The sequence below is a fragment of the Rhincodon typus genome, chromosome 10 (assembly GCF_021869965.1).
Source record: "Rhincodon typus isolate 14 chromosome 10, sRhiTyp1.1, whole genome shotgun sequence".
NCBI classification, from domain to species: domain Eukaryota; kingdom Metazoa; phylum Chordata; class Chondrichthyes; order Orectolobiformes; family Rhincodontidae; genus Rhincodon; species Rhincodon typus.
This window is the reverse complement of record NC_063341.1, coordinates 24131169-24155736: the sequence shown is the minus strand read 5'-3', so window position 1 is coordinate 24155736 and position 24568 is coordinate 24131169. Positions and strand designations below refer to the sequence as shown.

Sequence of the window (24568 nt, the reverse complement as noted above, 5' to 3'; positions counted from 1 at the left end):
CAGAAAAGGAGATGGCCTTCTGTTGCAACAGAAGTAAAAAGAGTTGCTTGAATAATGAAGATGGGATTAAAAAGTATATGTATATGAAGGTCTAACTGTGTTGGGTGATTCAGGAATTGACTGCACTTGGAACAGAAATACTGGTTGTTGCAGCTAAATCAAAATCTGTTACCATCCAAAAGGGTGATTTTGAGCTGGGAACAATGTGTGTCAGATTAGAATAGATTTTAAAGCCAAACTACCAAAGGTCTGGAAAGCAGCCTGAATTGGAGGAGGGGCATTGGAAGAAAGGGAGATGGATGGTTGACCATCCCAGCCGAGTCCTTCCAGTAGCGTAAGGCTGCATAGAATCCATTGAATCCCTGCAGTATGGAAGCAGGCCCATCGAGCCACACTGACCCTCCTGAAAAGCACTCCACCCAGAACCCCCATGCCCTGTATTCTATAGCTTTAACCCTGCCCCTAGCCTGCACAACCCTGGACACAATGGGCACTCAAGGCTAGGAGAAAAACACTTGTTGCAGCTTCTAAAAATAGTGAGTCAGGAGTAACAGTCATTTTCATTGGCCTTATGACTGCATTACTGGAGTGAGCTTAACATTTATTGCTGAGCAGGCATTAGAAAGCAACTCTCCATTTATTAAAAATTACTTGAGTTCTCAATCTTTAGTGTCTTTTAAATACTTTTTAAAGTTGCTCTAAAGTTATCCATTGATGTTGGTATGGGAATGCACCCAGAATAAGAGTGACAGAGTGTATAAAACTACTATTCTTTGAACTAACATTACATAACTGTCATAAATTACAAAGACCAGTCACAGCACTACCGTCACCCATAATTCAGTGCTGCATCTAAACAGTGACACTTTTTTGAAATGTTCTCAGTGTATCTCCATTTAATTCATTCATGAGATATGGATGTCATTGGCTGGTCCAAAACTTAATGCCCATCCTTCATTGCCCTTGAGAAGGCAGTGATGATGAACCACCACCTTGAACTGCTGCAGGCTAATGTAGGGTTTGTCAGTACATTTTGAAATCGAGCATTACCATTTCTTGGTTTTAAGATTTAGTGGAAACACTTCTGTGACTAGAATGCGATAACAAGGTGTAGAGCTGGATGAACATAGCAAGCCAAGCAGCATCAGAGGAGCAGGAAAGCTGACGTTTTGGTTCTGAACCCTTCTTCAGAAACCCGAAACATCAGCTTTCCTGCTCCTCTGCTGCTGCCTGGCCTGCTGTGTTCATCCGGCTCTACACCTTGTTATCTCCGACTCCAGCATTGGCAGTTTCTACTATCTCTGTGTGACTACAATGCATTGTTTTATGTTGCACACCAAAAGTATCTTAAATGTTGGATCTAATGGGACTGATGCTTTGGTATTAATATTAGTAAAAATTTACCAATTAAAATAATACAAAATTAAATATCTGGAGATTCTTCGTGTCTAGTGCTATGCTTTAATTTTCCATTTTGATTAATTGCATTTTTTTTTTGAAGTACAGGTCAATCTAAAATATGGCTTGAGACGACCTGAAGCTAAAACAGGTACAGAGACAGACACCTGTACAGCTTGTGCAGGGACCCTGATTCTGGAGTTTGCAGCTCTGAGCAGACTCTCTGGAGATCCAATTTTTGAGGTGGGTGGTAATCTGCTGTGGTTGGAGTGAAGGGAATTATTATTTGGAATGTACGTTGAATGAATCTAGAATCTAAAGCAAATGAGCTCTGTGCCATTTATTAATTTTTCACTGCCTAAAAACAAACGGATCATTCAGCCTGTGACGTGTGTGCCTACTCTGTGAAAGGACTATTGCATTCTTTTGCACTGTTCCAAAGCTCTCAGATTTTTATTAGTTTTTCAAATACTTAACTATTTCTCTTTACTGTCGTCAATGGAATCTGTCAGACAGGACATTTCAATTGCTGCCACCCATCTGTCTTTGACAAAAAAAAATCCTCTCCAAATTATGTTTGCTCTTTGTTAATGATCCTAAATTTATACTCTTTACCCACCAACTTACAACAGTAAATACCTTTTCTGTCTCTTTGTCTTATTGCGGTCCCTCATAACTCTGAACACCCATCTCATCTTAGTCCTCTCAGCTCTGCTCATAACTACAATCAGGTATCAAAATGAATCTCTTCTCCACAGCCTCCGTAGCCTTGTGTATGCTGCCCAAAACTACACACTGTATTCTAACTAATCATTTGTAAATACCTGTGGGTTAATGGTCAGAATTGAACTAAAATTATTTGTACAAGATATCAAAGTACGTGCTGCAAAAAAATTAGTATCAGTTGTCACACCAAGAATTTGTTTGGTCTCTTTAATAAGAGTGCCAGAATTTTTTGTGATGTGGCAGATCACAGTTTCCTATGTCTTATAATATTCTGTCTAGCTTATTTGATCTGCGTTGTTTTGTTTTTGAAGAGCAATTTAATTAATCTCACTCCTTGGCTCTTTTCCCATTTCCCTGCAATGACTTTTCCTTTTCCGTTTTGAAGTCTACTAAAGAATCTGTATCCTTTCCCTGTTAGGTAGTGCATTTGAAATCCTAAACGTTGTTGCCTGTAAGGTTCTTTGCTTGTCATGTCTGATTCTTCTATCATCCACAGTCCCCTCAACACTATAGCATCCAAAATAGCAAATCTAGCACAATGTAGTGATAATAATTATTGTTACAGTAATGTTTAATTGCAGAATATAGACAGGTTACAGGACATCAATTTGAAAGGGCAGAAAATAAGATCAATTTTTACCCATTTAAGGCAAAACACTCTTCCACCATGTTCTAATCCACAAAGTTCAACTAGTTGTTTCTGCATTCTTAGAACAGAGTAGCACAGGAACAGGCCCATCAGCCCACCATGATGCTATTCTAAACTAATCCCATCTGCCCACAATTAGTCTGTATCCCTCTCTTTCCTACCTATTCATGTGCCTGTCTAAATACCCCTTAAACTTTGCTCATGTACCTGCTTCTAGCACCTTACCTGCCAAACGTGTTCAAGGCACCACCATCCTCTGTGTACCTTGCACACTTCCCTTAAACTTTTCCCTCTCGCCTTAAACCCATGCCCCTAGTATTTGATATTTCCATCCTGCGGAAAAAGGACTCCGTCTATCTGTCCTAAGCATTTCCTGTCCTAATTTTATATACTTCTATTGGGCCGCCTGTTAGCCTCTGCCACTCTAGCAAAAACGAACCGTTTGTCCAACCTCTCCTTTTATAGCTAAATCATTCCAATCTAGACAACATCTTGGTAAACCTCTTCTGCACCCTCAAGTCTCCACATCCTCCTCATGGTGTGGGTATTGGACTGCACATATTACTCCAAATGTCATCAAACTAAAGTCTTACACAGCTGCAGCATGACTTGCCAACTTTTATATTCTATGCTCCAGCTGCTGAAGGCAGGCATGTGCCGCCTTTACCATCTAATCTACTTGGGCTGCTATCACTTCCAGGAAGCTATGGACTTGAAGCCTATGATCCTTCTGTATATCAATACTCCTAAGTGTCCTGCCATTAACTGTATACTTTCTCTCTTGCGTTTGACCTCCCAAAAGGCATCAGCTCACTCTTGTCATGATTTAAACTGAATCTGTCATATCTCCGCCCAGATTTCCAACTGATCTGTATTCTACTGTATCCTTTAAGAACTTTCCTCACTGTCCACAATTCCACCAGTTTTCATGTCATCTGCAAAATTACTAATCAAACTACCAACACTTTCTTCTGAGTCATCTGAAACATGTCCCAGCACTGATCATTGCAGAACAACACTGGTTACAGACCTCCCCAACTACCCTCTATCTTCTCTGACCAAGCCAGTTTTATATACAATTTGCCAACTTAGCACGGATCCCATGTGACTTAATCTTCAGAACCAGCCTACCATGAAGAACCTTGTCAAATGCTTTAATAAAGTCCATATAGATGATATCCACTGTCCTGTCCTGTCCTATCCTCACCAACGATCTTCGTCACTTTCTCAAAAAGCTCAATAAAGATAGTAAGACAGGACTCCTCCCCCATCTCTGCATTCATTCAAGGACTGTAATGGGGTTCTGTTATTTGTAAGTTAAGTTGGGAAGCAAAAAAAAACTGTGTACAACCTTTTCTGATGAAGGATCTAGGCCCGAAACGTCAGCCTCTCTGCTCCTATGATGCTGCTTGGCCTGCTGTGTTCATCCAGCCCTGCACCTTGTTGTCTCGGATTCTCCAGCATCTGCAGTTCCTACTATCTCTGTGTACAACCTATTGTTTTTGAATATGTAATAAACCTTTCCTTATTCTTATGCAGCAATATGCACGGAAAGCCCTAGACTTTTTGTGGGAAAAAAGACAGCGTAACAGTAACCTGGTGGGAACAACCATTAATATCCACACTGGAGACTGGGTCCGCAGAGGTAAAGTTGGATTTTGTCATTTCTGATTCCCAGCTGTTCAATACCAACAATTTTTAATGTGGTAGATTTCTTTATCACTGGGAATTAATACATTTATCTATTCTATCTTTATGATATTGTTAGCCCCATGAATACAATAATATTTTAATCTTTGAAATGACTAATATCTTCCAAATAATGTTAGCAAGTGGTTTTCTCAGCATTTCAATTAATCTTTTATAGTGCAATTCATGTATTTTTAATTCAAAGCATTGCTGAATGATTGATTGTGTTGAATTTTTAATGCATAATTGTTTACGCTGTGTGAAAACGGGGCACAGTTGGAGGTGAAATCATAGCTTTGTCACAGGAGAATATATATGGAATTTGGATAAGAGGACAGAATGTCATGGTGTTAGTGTCGGAATGGTAGACCCGATAGCATTGATTTAGGAGGAGGAGATAACAGTTGGAATACCATTACGTTATTTTAGAGAAGGCGATATACATCTTAGGTTTAAAAGAAGACGTGTTTTTGGTGTAAGAGAAGAAGCTGTCCTAGCATTGAAACGGGTGTAACCTTTATGTAGGAAGGAATGTTGCAGTGCTCTGAATGTACAAGTAGCAGAAAATCACAACTACAAAAATTGAAATGCCTACGGTACTATTGGGGTTACTTAATTGCATAAGCCACTTCATGATAAGCCAGCTCTGTGTTTTAATTAAGTCAGAATTATTGGCATCATTCCTAATAGTTCATTCCATTTCTATATTGAATAGGACCTGTCGATTTTCTGTTTCTTTTTACAAAGGTATTTTTAGGATGTGGTGTCCAGAGTGGAATGTGATTCTGTAGGCTTTACAGGACCTACTTTTACTCCAAAGTATTATCTTATAAAACCTTAATTTCTTCACCCTGATGTCTGCAGGAGCTACAGGCTTCCTCTTAATTGTAACCAAGAAGCAATACAATAACCATCTTAGTGAGGGCTCCTTAGTATTTTTGCACCTTTCAAGGGAATCTTTCCATGACCTTCCAGCTTTTTTTTCAAGGGTAAATGTATTCTTGCTTGAATGTTATTGATATCATCTGGACAAATGATGTGATGTGCTACTGACTCAGGGAGGCAGAGATTCTGTTTAATTATAGGTAATGAATCAGCAATGCAGCCTTAATTAGTTACCGTATCTGTACTACAATTATTTTAGCTTCGTAATATTTTCTGACTTGATAATTTCTCAGTGTGCTCCTTTTATTCTCCTTCTTGGATGTTATCACCACTTATTCAACTGGTTGTATTTGGAATTTTAAAATGATTTCTCACTTCCCATTGGTAACTCTCTTTACTTAATGTAAGAGTCATTCTGATAGTGAGTAATTTCTAAGTTATTGTGTAATGCATCTAATATGTTCCTTAATATTGAGATATTGCCAATTTTGAACATTTTGGTGGAACAAATGAGCTGATCTATTCAGGCCAAAACATTTTCTTTTATTTAACATGATTTATTAAAATTAATTTTATCTTACTGATTTTTTTTTCTTTGCAGATAGTGGAGTTGGAGCTGGGATTGATTCATATTATGAGTACCTCTTCAAAGCATACATTCTACTTGGTGATGACGGTTACTTACAGAGATTCAATACTGTAAGCTCTACTTTCTTGTTTTATCTTAGTGTATCATTTTGTTTCTTATTAATTCAAAATGCATTCCTATCTTGGGATATAGCTGTTTACTCAAAAGGTGGTGTTTAATTCTTTTTTATTGATTCACGGGATGAGGGCGTCACTGGCTAGGGAGCATTTATTGCCCATCCCTAATTGCCCAGAGAGCAGTTCAGAGTCAACCACATTGCTGTGGGTCTGGAGTCGCATGTAGCCCAGACCAGCTAAGGATGGCAGTTTCCTTCCCTAAAGGATATTATTGAACCGGATGGGTTTTATGACAATCGACAGTGGATTCACGGTAATCATTGTGCCATAATTATCAAATTTGAAAGCCATTGGAAATTGCTGCTTCAATAATGCCTAGTAACATAATAAATTATTTAATATATGATTTTATATCCAGAAATTTGAGCGGGACAAAATCGGAATTTTAGAAATATATATTTGGCCATTCCTCAGTTTAAAGTGACAATCACTGTAGATTACGAACTACTGCTACCAACACCATTTTCATTTGTATTTATTGTAGAAAACTCTCTCCGCTTCCTTCACAGTCCAAGAGTTTATATTCCGCTTATTGTTTAACATAATATGTTCCTAATTGATCTATATGATTGCTTTTCCTTGATTTTCTTATTACCAAAGCTATGCAAGTACAGAGGTTCAGATCTTGCGGTTCCAACAGAAGTGAATTCTGAGAATAGCATTACTATTGAGGGTCACAACAGAACTACAGCTTCATGAGAGACAATTTGTACTAGAATCTGGATATTGTGGTTTGCCTGAATGTGCTTCAGGAGAGTTCATCCCGTTTGTCCTACCAGGACCTGTTGACGTGGAAATTTGGACATATTCTGTAGTACTTAGCTCATACGTACGCTTTTTGTTTGGTTTTTATGGGTACTCCTAGTCAATGTAGATACTAATCAGGAATGCAGTCTTTTACATCAGTAGGAGTGTCAAGACATTTAAGGCCTGTCATGGGTTTGGAGAAACTGGTTGCGGGGGAGCTAGAATTAAAAGCAAACTAAAGCTTTAAAATACCTAAGAACATTTGCCAGAATGCCTTTCATCAAGTTGAAGGGAGTCCTAAAAGGACATGTCTTCCATTTGTGACATCGGGAACGGATTTCTGAATCCTTGGAAGTGCATGGTAAAATAGGGCAAAGTCAGCATGGTTTCATCAAGGGGAGCTCATGCCTGACAAATCTGCTGTAATTCTTTAAGGAAGTAACAAGCAGGTTAGACCAAGGAGAGCCAACAGATGTTATCCACCTGGACTTCAAGAAGGCCTTTGACAAGATGCAGCACAGGAGGCTGCGAGTCAAATAAGGGCCCACGGTGATAGAGGCAAGGTACAAGCATGGATAGAAGATTGGCTCTCTGGCAGAAAGTAGAGAGTGGGGTTAAAAAGATCGTTCTCAGGATGGCAGTTGGTGTTCTACAAGGGTCTGTGTTGGGACCACAATCTTTTCATTTTATACATTAATGATCTAGATGAAGGAACTGTGGGCATTCTGGCTAAGTTTGCAGACAATACAAAGATAGGTAGAGGGACAGGTAGTATTGAGGATGCGGGGAGGCTGCAGAAGGATTTGGACAGGTTAGGAGAGTGGGCAAAGAAGTGGCAGATGGAGTATAACGCGAGATAGTGTGGGGTCATGCACTTTGGTAAGAAGAATAGAAGCATGGACTATTTTCTAAATAGGGAGAAAATTCAGAAGTCTGAAGTGCAAAGAGACTTGAGAGTTCTAGTCCAGGATTCTCTCAAGGTAAACTTGCAAGTTGAGTCAGTAGTTAGGAAGGCAAAAGCAACTTTGGCATTTATTTTGAGAGGACTTGAATATAAAAGCTACTTCTGAGGATCTATATGGCTCTGGTCAGGCCACATTTGGAGTATGTGCGCAGTTTTGGGCCCCATATCTCAGAAAAGATGTACTGGCCCGATAGTGTGTTTAGAGAAGGTTCACGAGAATGGTCCCAGGAATGAAAAGCTTAACAAATGAGAAACGTTTGAGGACTCTGGGTCTATACTTGATGGAATTTAAAAGGATGAGGGGTATTTAATTGAAACTTACGGAATACTGAATGGCCTGGACATAGTGGATGTTGGGAAGATGTTTCCTTTGGTAGGAGAGACTAGGACCCAAGGGCACAGCCTTAGAGTAAGGGGAAAACCTTTTAGAACGGAGATCAGGAGAAACGTCTTCAGCCAGAGAGTGGTGAATCTATGGAATTCACTGCCACAGAAGGCTGTGGAGGCCAGATGATTGACTATATTTAAGACGGAGATAGATAGGTTCTTCATTGTAACCTTTGATCCCCTTGACAGGGAGAAAGCGGGAGAATGGGGTTGAGAAACTTATCAGCCATGATTGAATGGTGGAGCAAACTTGATAGGCTGAATGGCCTAATGTCTGGCCCAAGTCTTATGGTCTTGCATAGCTTTGCCAGGATTGTGTCTTGCCACTAGAGATCCCTAGTTGCCTCAGCATTGGATCCGCACTGCAGCTCAGAGAACAGGTTTCCCCTGCGGAGAAAGTAAGAACGTAGTTTTAAATGCAGGCAGGACATAGCCTTTCACTGTGGCCCCAGTCTTGCAATCAGCAGTAACGTGTTCAAAGCATGTGTTATCATCCCACTGTTCACGTAGATATGTTCTGCAGTAGTAAATCCATAAATATGTTTATTAAGGTCAAACTATTAATTTACTCTATTGAAACCAAATATGTTCCAGTTATTTACTGATGAGGTTGTTACAAAAATGTGGCTAAACTTTCCAAATAGCTGAGGTAAGATATTAGTTTGCAAACTGTAGGTAAATTGAAGGTCATTTTTATTGGTCTTATTAGCATGACCAATTTAGTTGCAACAATAGCAAATCCTTGCATAATGTAGAATATTTGAGTGTTAAATCCATGTAAATCGGGTAACTAAAAGTATGTTCATTGGAAAATTTGAGAATTGTCGCTGGAACATTTGTTCTTATGATTATTTCTTTTAAACCGTTCTGTGCAAATTAACTGTATTTACAGTATTTGTTATATCCTTATTTTGGGTACATCTTGAAAGTTAAATATTTAGAACAGTACCAGCTCATACTTACTGAGATGACCAACTGCGTGATACATGTTATATAAGATGTTTGTGAGTTTGAACCTGTAAAGGGTTTGTTCAATATTTTAGAAACAAGTGGCATTACAGACTAAAATATTTATGCTACCCATATTTAAAATAGTTCTTTAATTTTAGTTTAATTTGTATTAATTTGTAGAGTTAGAACAAAAAAACACAGGTGAAATATTTCAGCTGAATAGTCTCATTCTGTAAATATACCAGAGCCGGGGTGGCAATATTGTAATCTTTGGTTTTTCCGTCTAGCACTATGCTGCTATCATGAAGTATATAAGTCAACCCCCACTCTTGCTGGATGTTCATATACATAAGCCAATGCTGAATGCACGGACGTGGATGGATGCTTTGCTAGCATTTTTCCCAGGCTTACAGGTAAAGTTTGTTCCTTCTGTCAAGAATTTTTTTTTTTTGAGTCTTGTACATATTGCTGATTAAAGTTTTTATTTTAAATTTTTTTAACACTGGTACATTATGAGAAGGGAAAATTAGCTTAATAACTCATCCTTCTGTTATCAGGATCAAAATTACACAAATAGTCAAATATGATGCTGACCCACAAGGACCTTTTACCATAAATATTAAAATAAACTCACGAGACAGTTGTTAAGTATTGACTACTGTAAAATTGTAGTATGTTGTCCACTTTAATGGACCTCAATTACACATAATAGGAGTTAATGAGTTTAGAACTGCTGCTTCTCTGCAGAGAGAGGACGTTGAAACGAGAGTTACATTTTAAGTGATGTGAGATTAGCATTGATAGAGCCTGTAACAGATGATCCATTTGCAATAGAGTCATGGAAGTGTGCAGCACAGAAAGTGGCCCTTTGGTCCATCAAGTCTGCACTAGTCTAAAACAAGCATCTAACTATTCTCATCCCATTTTTCCAGCACTTGGCCAATAGCCTTCTATGCCTTGGCATCGCAAGTGCCCTTCTAAATACTACTTAAATGTTATGAGGATTTCTGCTTCTACCACTTTCAGACAATATTATTCATATCTTATGAATATGGTAAGTAACCAAAAAAGGCAGCGCTGAGAAATATATTCATAGAAATATATTCCTAAAAGAAAAATCCTGGTCTCAAACAAATCTGGCAGCTAAAATGTTTTAAGAATAAATTCATCAGTGATCTCACTAATTGTCAGTGTAGTGTGTCTCCTCCATTATTGCAATGTCACAAAAGACTAATATCAAGTGCAAATGTAACCTTAGATAAACCATTAATTGAAAGGCTGTTCATCTAAGTGAATAATTGCCCTTGTTTCATATCATGCTGATTAAATGAATCTTAGCATAAATTAGCTTGGTGGCCAATATCTGTGGGTGAAATTCCATGGGGTAGTCTTTGACCAATGCACTATATGAACCCCAAACTCTGTTGGTTACATGGGTAAGAAAGGTTTCACATTTAGAGTTACTCATGAGAAATGAGGACAAAGCAAGGTCATTCAGAACAAATAGATTTCTGCCAGGCTGTTGGTTAGGTAATGTGTTTGCTCCAAGGAGGTAAGACAGTCAGGCAACTGTTGTCACGTAATCCCTTCCAAAGAGTGCAGCTGTTCAAGAAGGCAGCTCGCCATCGTGTTCTGAACGGCAAGTAGATATGGACACTAAGTGCTAACCTAATCAATGTCAATCACATCCCATGAAAGAATCATTTTTTTTAAAAAAAACACAGTAAATAACAGAACCAGGTCAATGCTTGTGGTCAACTCACCTATATGTTTTATCTGGCCCATCTTACCTTTGTGCCAGTTATGAGAAATTTGTGTTTTCAATAGCTCTATTGTTATTTTGTGCTGATGTTGAAGCATACATCCTGAAAGTGTCTTCAATTACACTTAAGTGTGGTGTTCAGGCAGTTGAAAGTATCACATCAGGCAGTGCAAGTATTATGCTGTGTCTAAGATGTTATCAGATACAAAAGTAATGCAGAGTTGGAAGCACTTGTAGCTTGCAATATATTCTCTGATTTTAATATCAAAGGTAACAGCAGCTTCACACTTGCATAAGTAAAATACAATGGATGTAGGAAATCTGAAGTAAAAGCATAACATTTGGAGGCCTTCAGCAGGTCAGGAAATAAGAGCAATATTAATGTTCCAATTTGACCTTTTGTTACGATTTTCTTTTCTCTCCCCACAGCTGCTGCCGGGCCTGTCAGACTTTTCCAGCGTTCTCCGTTTTTAATCAATGTTTCGGCATTTTGCTTTATAACACTGTTTGATTTCCCACCTAATTTGCCACTCAATATAACTTGTACTTACATTACGATAATATTTGTAAATGTGATTTATTTCCTCTAAAATCAACCTCAGCAACTTAGTCTTGCACTTATACAGGCCGATGCTTGTGAAGGGTTTGAATCATGACTTATATCTCAGCTGGCTAGCTATTCACGGTTGCCTGTAATTCATTATGCCTGTCACCATTTAACTGAAGGGTGATTGATGGAAGTTTTTAATAATTGTAGATCAGATGAAATTTATAAAATGAAGTTGATACAATGTCATGGTGATTTTAATTTTATTTAATGTATGAAAACTTTTTAAAACAAAAACAGGAAAATTCTAGTAATACCCAGCAGTTCAGATGGCATCAGTAAAAACAAACATGCAAGTTGGTGTTTCAGTTCGCACTCAACATTAGCCGGTCTCCCCTTATTTGTGGTGCCTGTGGTTTCTATTTCTAGCCTCTTCCATTTATATCTGATATGGTGTTTAATTCAGTTGGTACATTGTGAACCATTTTCTAGTGCGTGCAGTTCAGTCTTTATTAAATATTATACACAATTGTTTCTTAATTTTTAAGGTGCTGAAAGGAGATATTCGCCCAGCCATAGAGACACATGAGATGTTGTACCAAGTTACAAAAAAACATAACTTCCTGCCAGAGGTAGCAAAGCTTTCCAAATTCTTTAAATTATTTGACTTCGTTTTTGTTCCTCAAGACCATTAATGCCAGTGGAGCTACTCCATAGTCTATTTGACTATTCTTCCTTGACCTTTTTGTGCTATCAGATTTATTGGAGTGTTTTGCAGGTCTCATCTGTCACTCCTGCTATTCCATTTCTACTGAATTCCTGGCCCTTTTCAAATGACATGTTTTGTTCTCTTCGATAGATGTTGCTTGTACTAAAAATTGATGTATAAATCTTCAATAAGACTTTGTTTCATAATTGAAGTTTGATGTTAAAAGAGAATGGGATGATATTGAGTAGCTCTTTCAAATAAAGTCGTGCCAAATGGCCTTCATCTGTACTGGAGCATTCAATGATTTGAACAAGGACCTTGTCAGTATGTTCTGCATTAACTCTCTCAACTAGTATAATTAGGAACAAATGGGAAGGTGTTAATTTAGGGGCTTTAGGTATATGAAATATCACATTTGCCTATATAACAGTGAGTACACTTGAATGTAATTTTTACTAGATGAAGTACTTAGGGACATTTCTGAAAGCTGTCCTTCCTTTCCTGTGAAGGATACAATGAAGCACTTGTTTATCAAATTACAGCTTCCTCAGCTTTACCCTCTAATTTCTATCTTGATAACCTCTTTTTTTTTTACTTCAATAATTCATTATTACTGCCTTGTTAATAGTTTTTTAGACTTCAGGCTTTTTTTTTCTACAAGCTCCAATTTTTTTAATGATTGTTCTTAAGAAATGGTTGTTGCTGACAAGTCCGCCATTTACTGCTTTTCCTAGTTTCTCTGTGAGAAATTATTGATGTGCCACAGTCTTGAACTGCTGTTGGCTTTGTGCTTTGCATACCTGAATTCCCACTGTAGGCTTGAGTAGGTTTACTTCCCTAAACAGCATTAACGAACCAGTAGATTTTTTTGACAGCTTCATGGCCACCTTTACTGATAGTGATGATTTGTTTTCAATTCTGAATTCAAATTCCTAATTCAGATTCTCAAACTGCCATGGTAAGATTTGAACTGACTTTCTCAGGATAATTTATCAAAGCTTCTGGATAAGTGTAGTTATTGTTCTTAAATCCCAAATCATTACAATCTCTGACTAAAACTAACATTTTCAGCCTGCCGTCTTTCTCCCTTCCACAATCCAACATCTAGTCACCTTACATTTCGATGTGGTTCTATTTCATGGTCACATTTGCTTTTTCAATCTTGCTGCTCTCTTGCACTCAACTTTAACTCTTCACAAAATGCATTAGTTTAAGAGAAATGTTTTAGTGCTTGTGACGAAAAAACTCATAAGAATGCTACTTAAGCTAATGTTGCAGTGAGAAAGTTTTACACATCGAAGTTTAACCTTGCCGAGTTAATTAGCAGAATATTCAATGGTTGCGGCTCCTAAACTACTAAACAAAGTGCAAATAACTAATGTGTCAAGTGATGTGACTGCTATTTTTTGTCTAAAATTGTATAAATGTTCAATTCACAAAACTAATCTCAACGTTGTTCTGTAAAATCAGAATTTCCTAATTGGAAATTTTTGTTCTTGGGTTTCTAGGCCTTTACCACTGATTTTAGGGTTCACTGGGCTCAACATCCCCTCAGACCTGAATTTGCTGAAAGTACCTACTTCCTATACAAGGTAAGCTTGTGGTTTTATTTGATGGATTTTTAAACTTTTTTTTAAGGGAAATTTCTTTTTTTAAATTGATATCTAAATGGTGGAAGAATTTGGCAAAACTTTGTCATTAAACCAGAAGCTGATATGAATTTTTAATCTTGATCTGATTCATGTGTAAGTGACTATCATCATTGTAAACAGGCTACAGGTGACAAATATTACTTGGAAGTGGGAAAGACCATCATTGAGAACCTGAACAAGTACGCTCGTGTACCGTGTGGCTTTGCAGCAATGAAAGATGTTCGGACAGGAAGCCATGAAGACAGGTCAGACCATTTACTACGGGTAGTTCATTACCAGAAAATAGGATCTAGAAAAAAAACTTAGCACAATCTGTAGAAATTTCAGTGAGAGTAGTCTCTGTTCTCACTTCGGTCATAGTTATTTTAAATAACGGTTTTACAATGTCTGTGGTGGTCACCATTTTGGTTCTCCAGAGAAAGGTTGAAAGATAACACTTTTTCTAAACATTGCAGTGCTCAGATTAAAGTCATTGCCTGATGGAAATTGCTCTAACAACATATCCTGGATTTTGAATACCAAACATAAGTCAACTACCAATACAATTGATCAGGAGCCTTGTATATGCTTCCGGATTGTGTAATTAATTCCCTTATGCTATGTATCAGTGGGTTGCTGCTAAACTGTTATTGTGCAATGATCAAGTTTTAAAACGGCAGCTATCAAGACAACACTAGGGAAAAATCCATCACTTGTTTGATGCTAATAGTAGATTTAGAGTTTATTTTTAATAATCCTTCTTCTTTTTGTACAGAATGGATTCCTTTTTCTTGGCTGAAATGTTTAAATATCTGTACCTACTGTTTGCGGAGAAAGATGATGTCCTCTTTGATGTTGAGGATTATATCTTCACCACTGAGGCCCATCTATTGCCACTTTGGCTCTCTACTAATTTTACCAAAAATAGAAATAATCAGGTAGGTGAATCACTTCATGCTGTGTAATTGTTTGGAGGTATGATGAACTAAAGATAACAACAGGGGGAGTGATAATCTAGAAATATTAGCTGGATCATCTGCAACTATGGATACAGTATATTCCAAGTAAACAAATTCTGTTAGTTGTAAAAATCTGTTTTTACAGTTTCGCTTTACATTATGATTTTCAGTAGATGTGCAACTTGATCTATATAGACTGATTCCAATGCAAATACAATATTCGCTGCTTCCTGCTGTAATGAGATGCTTTTACCTCTTGAGGTGCATGTGGTTAATGAGCAGGTAAATTGTTAGAAGTAGCAACTCTCCAATATATTAATTTTGAGTAGTTATGTAAGAGATCCACTACTATTGATTTTAAGGGGGATGAATGGGAGTAGGCATCCTATAGGTTGCATTCTGTAGAGTGTAGGGGAAACCAGGGATGACTGTACTGCAAAGATGTGATGCCATTGACAAGTTCTCCATCTGAAAGGCAGATTGACTGACAGACTTGGCTTAGAATACTCCATAGAAGGCTGCAGGGCAAGTTAAGTCCACACCCTAAGTGATCAGAATTTGGAGCAGTGATGGGAGTGATCAATCCTAGGGTGGAAGGTGGTGGTGATTTTAGACTCCTAGACATGAGAGATAAATCAAAGGCTTCAGTGGGAGGGATGGGGACTGGGCAGAAGTTGCCTGACGCTTCATGGTATAACATGATCCAGGAATATCCAAAGCATTGTAGGAAAGGTTAGGCACGTCAGAGCATGGGGAATGCTGGACCCAGAACATAAGTTGGAAACAGAATTTGACTTAGCTTAGCTGCTAGTCCTCTCAAGATCCCAGAAACCTAGCTGTCCACAGCTAATTTTTAAATGGGAAATAACAATGAAATTGGTGCAGCCTCATTGTAGTACTTAAAGTAAAAACCCATCTTCTTGGTACAGGTTGGCTGCCTATCTTTGCTAAAGCCAAAAATGGGAGAATTGGAGATGGGTTCCAGGTAGAATTCAGGTTATCAACATTTTTTAGTCTGCTGCCATTTGTTTTTGGATCAAAAACCTTCATCTTAGCATCAAAGAGAAAATGTAACTGCAATTTTCAGCTGAGAAAAAAAATCATATCCATAATATTTAGTGATTTTTTTTCTTTGAATGCAATAACTGATGGCCATTATCACCTGTGCATTTCAAAACTTGTTGTGAAATAATGTGCATGACTTATCAGGCTAATATGTATCTATGTCGTTTCTTATCACCAAATTGTGTAACTATGGTTATGTTATGACAGGACCTTTCTTGTGTATGTTTTTAATTTATTGGTATATGGAAGAGAAAAAGGAGACAAACCCAAATCACAAAAATAGTGCAATTGTTATTGGATTTGTTTTTACATGATTCTACAAATGAATGACCCCTTTAAAGTTATCCTCAATAACAAAGCCCAGAGCTCTTGCAGTCCTTTTGGAGCAAAGTTACATCTCTTGCATCTCTTCATCATACTACTGTTAGTGACATGAACTGATAACTGGCTCTGTTGACATTTTGGGTTTGGCAGTGAGCAAACTAAGGCCTCGTTCCGCATTTGCTTATTTACACAAACATCCCAAGCACTGGGAAAGGACTGGCCAGATCCACAAGTGGCCAAAAGTTAGTTGTGTTTAGAAAGAAGCCTTGTTTGTGATTTTAGAAGAACTCTGGCGCACAGATCTCAAAATAACACTCTTCACAAGACAGTGAAGGACACCCCTGCAACTTTTTTCTGAACGTGTAGGCAAGCTAAATTTCCTAAGTATTAAATATTAGTATTAGACAGTACACCTACAGGAGATCATGATTTCTGACTGAGATTGGAGGCAATTGCTGTATACTTCTCCTACAAAGCTCTGGAGAAAATTCCAGATGGATTTAAATCACAAGAAAGTATGATGGATCCAGCACTTACTGCAGGTACCCTCAGCCTATTGGCAATTTCTCTCCTGACAAATTGATTGTTTCTTTGTAGAGTTTTTCAGCAAAACTCCCGTAAAGACGTGGCATCACTTTTCTCGGCCAAAAGAAAATCATCCCCTCTTGAATCTTCACTAGCCCTTTCTCAGAAGTGTGCTTCATGTCATGAGATGACACAGAAAGCTTGCAGTGATCCTTGGAATGTAACATGGACCATCCTTTCTCAAGAATTGGGAGTATGGCACAGTGGCTGAACTTTAGTTTTCATTAAACCTCCCTCAACCCAAACTTTGTAAATTTCTCCTTCCATTGGCAACTAGCTACTGATAAACTATGGACATCTGGGTTTTGTCCAAAGCAAATGTTGGTCCTGCTGTTCCAAGTGGAGTCTCAGTCAGTTAAAGTCATGAAATTTCTCTGTTTCTCTACACCAAATGTCTTCTAGCTTTTTGATAGTGGAGCAAAAGACCCATAACCATCACATCATGCAGGTTTAACATTGTTTGCACATATGCACACACAACCCCACCACGTCAAGTATGGACTTCTACCACTTCAGGAGCGGCATGGTGGCTCAGTAGATAGCACTGCTGCCTCACAGTGCCAGAGACCCGGGTTCGATTCCAGCTTCGGGCAACTGTCTGTGTGGAGTTTGCACATTCTCCCCGTGTCTGCATGGGTTTCCTCCGGGTGCTCCGGTTTCCTCCCACAGTCCAAAGATGTGCAGGGTAGGTGGATTGGCCATGTTAAATTGCCCATAGTGTCCCAGGGATGTTTAGGTTAGGTGGGTTAGACATGGGAAATTAGGGGAGTGGGTCTGGGTGGGATGTTGTTCGGAGGGGTGGTGTGGACTTGTTTGGCCGAATGGCCTGTTTCCACACTAGCGATTCTGTGATTCTATGATGATTCTATGATTCTTTGAATCTGAGAGAGTGAAGCATAGGTCATGCCTGTAGCTAAGAAAGCAGGAACAGACATGGGTCCTCTTCCTTCAGCTTCACACAGTTAAAAGCAGACTACTGACAAGTCCCAAACCCCACCATTCATTAATTATTTTTTGTCTCCTCCTAGACGGCAGGTTACATAGATTTGGACGACAACAACTTTGACTGGTCTTGCCCTAATACACAGGTTTTGTTTCCAAATGATCCCTCTTATGCGAACAGCATTCGTGAACCTTTTAAAAACGTGGTGGACAAAACTTGCCCAAAGGCCAGCATCCGACAGTAAGAATTGCTTGTGTTTACTAAACCCTGAGATTATATGTGCAAGATTTGTTTAAAGTTTTGTCTTTTCCAAGTGGACCTAGTTTTGAATACATTATCCTGATATAAATGAACATTTAGCAGTACACATCATCATTATTATACTGCAGTATAGCTATTTGCAGATAGTCTGTTGTAAAGAATAAGAACATTTCTGCTTTGATGCATCTTGTTTTTGTGAACATGCTGCTTGCCAAGTTTGTGTTAATAATCTGCTGATGATAAAACCAAAACATTTTCACTAATATATTTAAAAAGCTTAATCAAGTGAGTCACTTACGTTGGATACCTGTGTTTCAGTTTAGAGAGTGAACTTATTTTTGTACATTTATATTAAACAAACTGCATTTATTGAATTAGTTGTAATAATGTAAAACTGGTGCAAATAATTTTCAGTTTGTTTATTGAATTTGTTTATATTTGTGCAAAATGTAATTCAATTTCAAGTTAGAGTATTTCCAAAATGGATTGTTCATTGCCTTTGCTAAGGTTGTTTTCTCTCGCAAGCAAACAGTACATAATCGTTCATTATTTTATGTAGTTTTTCTTATTATTTTGCTGATGGAAATTAAATTCCCTGTGTGTGTTTGTCTGTCTTTCTTCATTATAGGGAAGTAGGTGATGATCCTGGGACCAGGTCACATCTGAGGGCCAGGGACTTTATGGCCAACAACCCTGAACATCTTGAGTTACTGAAGAAAATGGGAGTCAGTTTAATTCATCTGAAAGATGGCAGGGTCCAGTTGGTTCAGCATGCAAACCAGGTGAAATTACCGCTGTATAATATTGTCCATAAAGCAGGCATACATGCAATTTTAAAATTATTAATCTGAGAGGAGAGGACGGATTGAATGCAAACGGGTGGAAAATTGTTTGGAAGATGGAATTTGCACTAAAAGTAGAATACATGATATTCTGTGGGGTACATTGCAAGTAATAACAGTTGGATCCTATTTGGGTAAATATCACTTCAATATGATCAATACATGAAATATATGGAAAATGAAAAGAGATCAACAAACCTATTTTCAAAGTATTACTAAAAGCCAAATATGTGCAAAAACTGTTTTAAATGCGTTATAATAGAAAATCTGAATCCCTTTTGTATTCTACAGTCTGAGAAAATATGAAGTACATTGAGTAAATTCATAGATTCGTCTGTCAGTGTATCAGAAATATTCTCATCTTTTATTAGAGAAGGGCCAAGTAAGGAAAACAGAGCAAAAGCAGAGAAATGTGCACAACTTACTTATACCCGAGGGGAACTAAATTTGAACTTATGCTTGTAATTAGGCACTGCATTTTTAGGAGCTGAAGGTGAAAAGAAGAACATCAAATTGCTGCTGCCTTTTAAGGAGAGTGAATTCAGTAATGAATGAACAGTGTTTTGCTTTTCTGCTCCCCAGGCAGCCAGTGCACATGATGCTGAGGATGGCCTGCGCTTTATGCAGGAGATGATTGAATTGTCCAGTCAGCAACAGAAGGAACAGCTGCCACCTCGAGCTGTTCAGATTACCTCCCACCCATTCCTTGGTAGAGTGGTACTTACAGCTGGACCCGCACAGTTTGGAACAGAACTTTCTAAAATTACCAGTGGGGTATGGAGCCACTAAAACTGACCAATAATTAAATATTTATACATACATAAAATACAGTATTTGCCAGTTTTTCTTGAAAATGAAATTAGTTTACCATGCAGTAAATTGTCTTAGAGTAAGTTGATTTATCTAAGAGATCAGCTTATTAACTGTTTATCTTTTCAGTGACTTTACAAATTTATTTAACAGCATTGGTTAAATATATAATTAACTTAAGCATTTCTATGTACTCTGTGGCAAAAGTCTAGTTTCTTTCTTTTTTAAAAAAAATGATACTTTGCTGTTAAATGTTGTTTAAAATGATGTCACTTTTTTAAAGGGCTCTTCCACAATTAAAGTGGAAGAACTCAGATTGTTGCACTCCATGTTGTTTTTCTGAGGGATTGGGAATGTTGTGACATCTTTCTAGGACCAGGTCAGTGAAGTTTGTGACCATTCTTAAAGTTGATTCTGGGTTTTGAAAAGTGAAAAAAGTATTAATTAATACTAAAGTCTGAATTATTTTTAAAGAACAATCCATGTATATTAGACCATTTTTGATAGCTTATTCTACACAGAATTGAAAAAAAAAACACAGAAGATATAAAATGCAGTATCTATCATATTGGAAATTGTGACCTTGAATATATCTGCTAGCCCACATGGCATAAACATGTCAGCTAGTGGTGAGGAACCAGAGTGTTCATTTTTCTTTCCATCAGTAACTCATGTAGAACATGGACTCCAGCAGTTCAAGAAGATATGTTCTCAAGGCCAACTACAGGCAGATAATAAAAATGTAGGCCAGCAGCGATGCCTACATTCCTCAAGTGAATATGAAAAACAGGGTGTTGTTCATCTCCCAGCAATCCTGACACTGCTATAAACTTGGCTATTTAGGGATACACAGGACAAGTCCAATATTTCCTTCCTTCCTGCTGGGAATTTTATGACATCCATTCAGCAATTGCCGTGGAGTTGTGACTGAAATCAGGATCAAGGTGCATAAGAAACTGTGTTGTGAGCACATAACGTATGAACTTATAAAGGGCAGCATAACTCCTGAACTTTGTGTTACATTTTAGCTGTTAAACTTTATTTTCTATTTTCCTCTTTCAGTCTTCTGTATATAAAGTCCTTGGCTGCTTTTGTTTTAGCTTTTGATTTTCAAACTTCATTTGAATTGCACGTTTTGAGCATCTTGTGTAGAGGCAGAAATGTTTGTACGAGCAAAGATATCTTGTTCAGACATAGAAATTACAGTACCTCCAAAATACTTAACATTTCACCCTCTTCAGGCACTAATGTTCCATCACAATTGACTTCAGCTATCTGCTCCTGATAGTAACACAATATTCTAGCACATCATATCTGTCATAAGCTTCCTGCCCCTTCCTATCACCTTCATACCCACCCCATTATTACCATAATAATAAACACACACAACTCCAGATGCTGGAAATCTAAAACAAAGTGTTTGAGAAACGCAGCAGGTCTGGCAGCATCAGTTGAGAGAAAAGCAGAGGTAACATTTCGAGTCCAGTGACTCTTCGTTTGGACTCTCAACATTCACTCTGTTTTTCTCTCTACAGATGTTGCCAGATCTTTTTGCTTTGTTTTTCCAGCACACTTTTTAATGAAAACTTGCAATTTTTTAAACATGATCTTTTTATTAGTTTATATAATCCTTCTGTTACTGTACTAATCATAAATCATTCTCTGACATATTTGTGGATACAATCATCACACATACTCAGCACGTTAAAGCCAGACTCTCGCAATAGTATAATTTAGTCACCACTTTAATTTATTAACATCCTTTTTAAGTTAAGATATTTAAGTTGCGTAAAATCAAATCCATGTATGTTGAAACATAGAAAATAGAAGTAGAAGGAGACCATTCAGCCCATTGAACTTGCTCTGGCGTTCAACATGACTGTAGCTCTATTTCCTCTCTTTCCATACCATCCTCGCACTCTCTCACCATCCCCTTGACACCTTTAGGTTCTATAAATTTGTGTTTCATTCTTAAATATATTTAGTGACTTTGTCTCCACAGCTTTCTGTAGTAGAAAATTTCACAAGTTCATCACCTTGAGAATGGTGAAATTTCTCCTCATCCTGATACCATGCCCCCTTATTTTGGAACTGCCTAGTCAGGGGAGACATCATTCCTCAATCCTCTCCAGTTCTGCCGGAATTTTATACATTTCAATGAGATCCCTTCTCATTCTCCAAGACTCCAGTGAATACGGGCCCAGTCAATCTTTCCTTAAAACTGCACACATGACTCCAGGTGTGGTCTCATCAACCTGCACAGATGCAGTAAAATTTCCTTACTCCTGTACTCAAACCCTCTTGCGATAAAGGTCAACATACCATTTGCCTTCCTGTCTTCAAGAGAGTCAGGGCGCAGCAGTAAGTGTAGTGGCATCACTAAAGCGAAGGTGATAAGGAAGCCGAAGGTGAATAAATTACCTGGTTCAGATGGATTACACTCCAGAGTTCTGAAGGAGATAACTGAGGAGATTGTTGAGGCATTGGTGGTGATCTGTCAGGAATCACTGAAGTAAGGGAGGGTGCCTGGAAATGTCAAACGTAACACCCCTGTTTAAGAAGGGAGAGAGGCAGAGACAGGAAATTGTAGGCCAGTTAGCCTGACCTCGGTTGTTGGTAAGATTTTTAGGGTCTATTATTAAGAATGAGTTGCAGGGTACTTGGAAAGCATAGTAAAAAAAGCACTGAGTCAGCATGGCTTTGTCAAAGGGAAGTAATTCCTGACAAATCTATTTGGAATTCTTTTGAGGAGGTAACAAGCAACTTAGACAAAGGAGAGCTGGTGGATGTGATCCATTTGGATTTTCAGAAGGCTTTTGACAAGGTGCTACTAAATAGGATAAGAGTCTGTGGTGTTAGGGGCAAGGTACTAACATGGCTCGAGGATTGACTGCCTGGCAGAAGACAGAGAGTAGAGATAAAGGGGTCTTTTTCAGGATGGCAGCTGGTGACTCGTGGAGTTCTGTAGGGGTCCATTATGAGACCGCATCTGTTCACATTATACATTTAACAATCTGGCCAAAGAAACTGGGGGTATTGTTGCTATGTTTGCAGATGACACAAAGATAGGTGGGGGGCAGGTAGTGTTGAGGAAGTGGGGAGGCTGCAGAAGGACTTGGACAGGTTAGGAGAGTGGGCCAAGACGTGGTAGATAGAATACAATGTGCAAAGATGTGGGGTTATGCATGATAGTAGAAAGAATAGAGGTATAGTCTATTTTCTAAATGCTTTAGAAATCTAGATCAGGATTCTCTTCTTGAGCCTATAACATCCCATTATTAACAAGCAGATTCTTTTGGCAGTTAGGAAATCATATGCAATGTTAGTATTAATTCCAAGAAGGCTAGAATACAAGAACAGAAATGTACTGCTGAGGCTGTATAAAGCTAAAGCCAGTTTGCGTTTGGAATATTGTGAGCAATTTTGAGTCCCGTATCTAAGGAGGAATGGGGTCCAGGAGTGGTTTACAAGAATGACCCTGACGATGAAAGGCTTGTAATATGAGGAATGTTCGAGGACTCTGGGTCTGTACTCGATGGAGTTTAGAAGGATGGGGGGAGATCTTATTGAAACTTACATAAAACTGACAAGTCTGAATAGATTGGATATGGAGAGGATGTTTCCACTAGCAGGAGAGACTGGGATGCAAGGGTATAACCTCAGAGTGAAAGGATGACATTTTAACACTGAGATAAGGACGAACCAAAGAGTGGTTAATCTGCAAAACCTGTTGCTGCAGAGACCAAGTCATTGAGTCTATTTAAGACAGAGAGATAGGTTCTTGATTGGTAAGGGATCAAGGGTTATAGGGAGAAGGCAGGGGAATCAGTTGAGAAACATATCACCCATGATCAAATGGCGCAGCAGAGTCGATGGGTCAAATAGTCTAATTCTGCTCCTGTTTCTTATGGTCTTATAGTTTTATAAGGACATTCCTAACTCTTCAATGCATCAAGACAAATTAATTTTTATTTTTCTTTCTAATATTGTCCTTGCTGGGATATTCAATCCTTCTTTACAAAATTGGCCTGACCTTGTGCATATATCAGAAGTTCTTCGGTATTTAAATTCTGTCAAAATATTCGTACTCAATATTTTTGATAGAAGCATTGTGAATTTTGCACCGTTTAAATTCTGTTTACCAACTTAAGTAATTGTAACAGTGAGAATAACGATTAAACTTAGCAGAATTGCTCATACTTTGTCAGCAAACTTGAGGGAGTTTTCGAAGAAAGGAAGGGTTGGGTGGCCCAGTGAGTGAGATGCTTCCAGTGGGTGAGATTATTGCTTAACTACAGTTATTATAGACATTACAGTCTTTACATCAATTGTACTTTCACATGACAATATAGATTGTCTTCAAAGAAAATTTTCACAGTAAAATTTGATTGTGTGTTTCTCTACATTTTTGATAGGTACGTGGTTTTGTTGCTAAATGTGAACCCTATAATGGCTGCTCAGAGATATTAAATCCTGAATTAATCAAAGGAAAAATTGCCCTAATGCAGCGAGGCCATTGCATGTTTGCTGAGAAGGCACGGAACGCACAAAAAGCTGGGGCAATAGGTGGCATTGTCATTGGTAAGGAATACAGTTCTTATTTTCACATTAATAGTGATATAATATTTTACATATTTATGCATATACTGTTGTGAGGAGAGAATTAGCATGTCCACCTGATAATTACAGAATTGAAATTTAGAGAAATTTACAGAATTTTAGATTCTCTGATTATTAGTGATTTGTGCTGCTGAGTGAAGATTCATACTGATTAATTAGATGATATAACATCCAATGCAGAAGTTGCATTTTAATGCTTGTTTAGTTTTTATTTATCTGCAATCCAAAAATAATGTGTACACACCTTTTTTAACTGTGTGCCCTCATCAATAGTAATCTGATTTGTGATTGTAATGCATTATCCCTCCTAATCCCCTTGACCCTCCTAATCCCCTTGACCCTCCTAATC

General features: G+C 38.1%; 1 protein-coding gene across 2 annotated transcripts in view; it reads left to right on the top strand.

Moving 5' to 3' along the window:
- Window positions 1-24568, top strand: part of edem3 (ER degradation enhancer, mannosidase alpha-like 3) — a 71091-nt gene that overhangs the window by 22691 nt on the left and 23832 nt on the right. For both annotated transcript variants that reach the window (XM_048602043.1, XM_048602042.1), the window contains 12 exons: window positions 1507-1641; window positions 4313-4418; window positions 5949-6046; window positions 9449-9574; window positions 12019-12102; window positions 13688-13771; window positions 13952-14076; window positions 14586-14748; window positions 17772-17926; window positions 18576-18729; window positions 19372-19563; window positions 24015-24180. In XM_048602043.1, coding sequence (XP_048458000.1) covers window positions 1507-1641; window positions 4313-4418; window positions 5949-6046; window positions 9449-9574; window positions 12019-12102; window positions 13688-13771; window positions 13952-14076; window positions 14586-14748; window positions 17772-17926; window positions 18576-18729; window positions 19372-19563; window positions 24015-24180 — 1588 coding nt within the window. The remainder of the gene's footprint in view (window positions 1-1506; window positions 1642-4312; window positions 4419-5948; window positions 6047-9448; window positions 9575-12018; window positions 12103-13687; window positions 13772-13951; window positions 14077-14585; window positions 14749-17771; window positions 17927-18575; window positions 18730-19371; window positions 19564-24014; window positions 24181-24568) is intronic.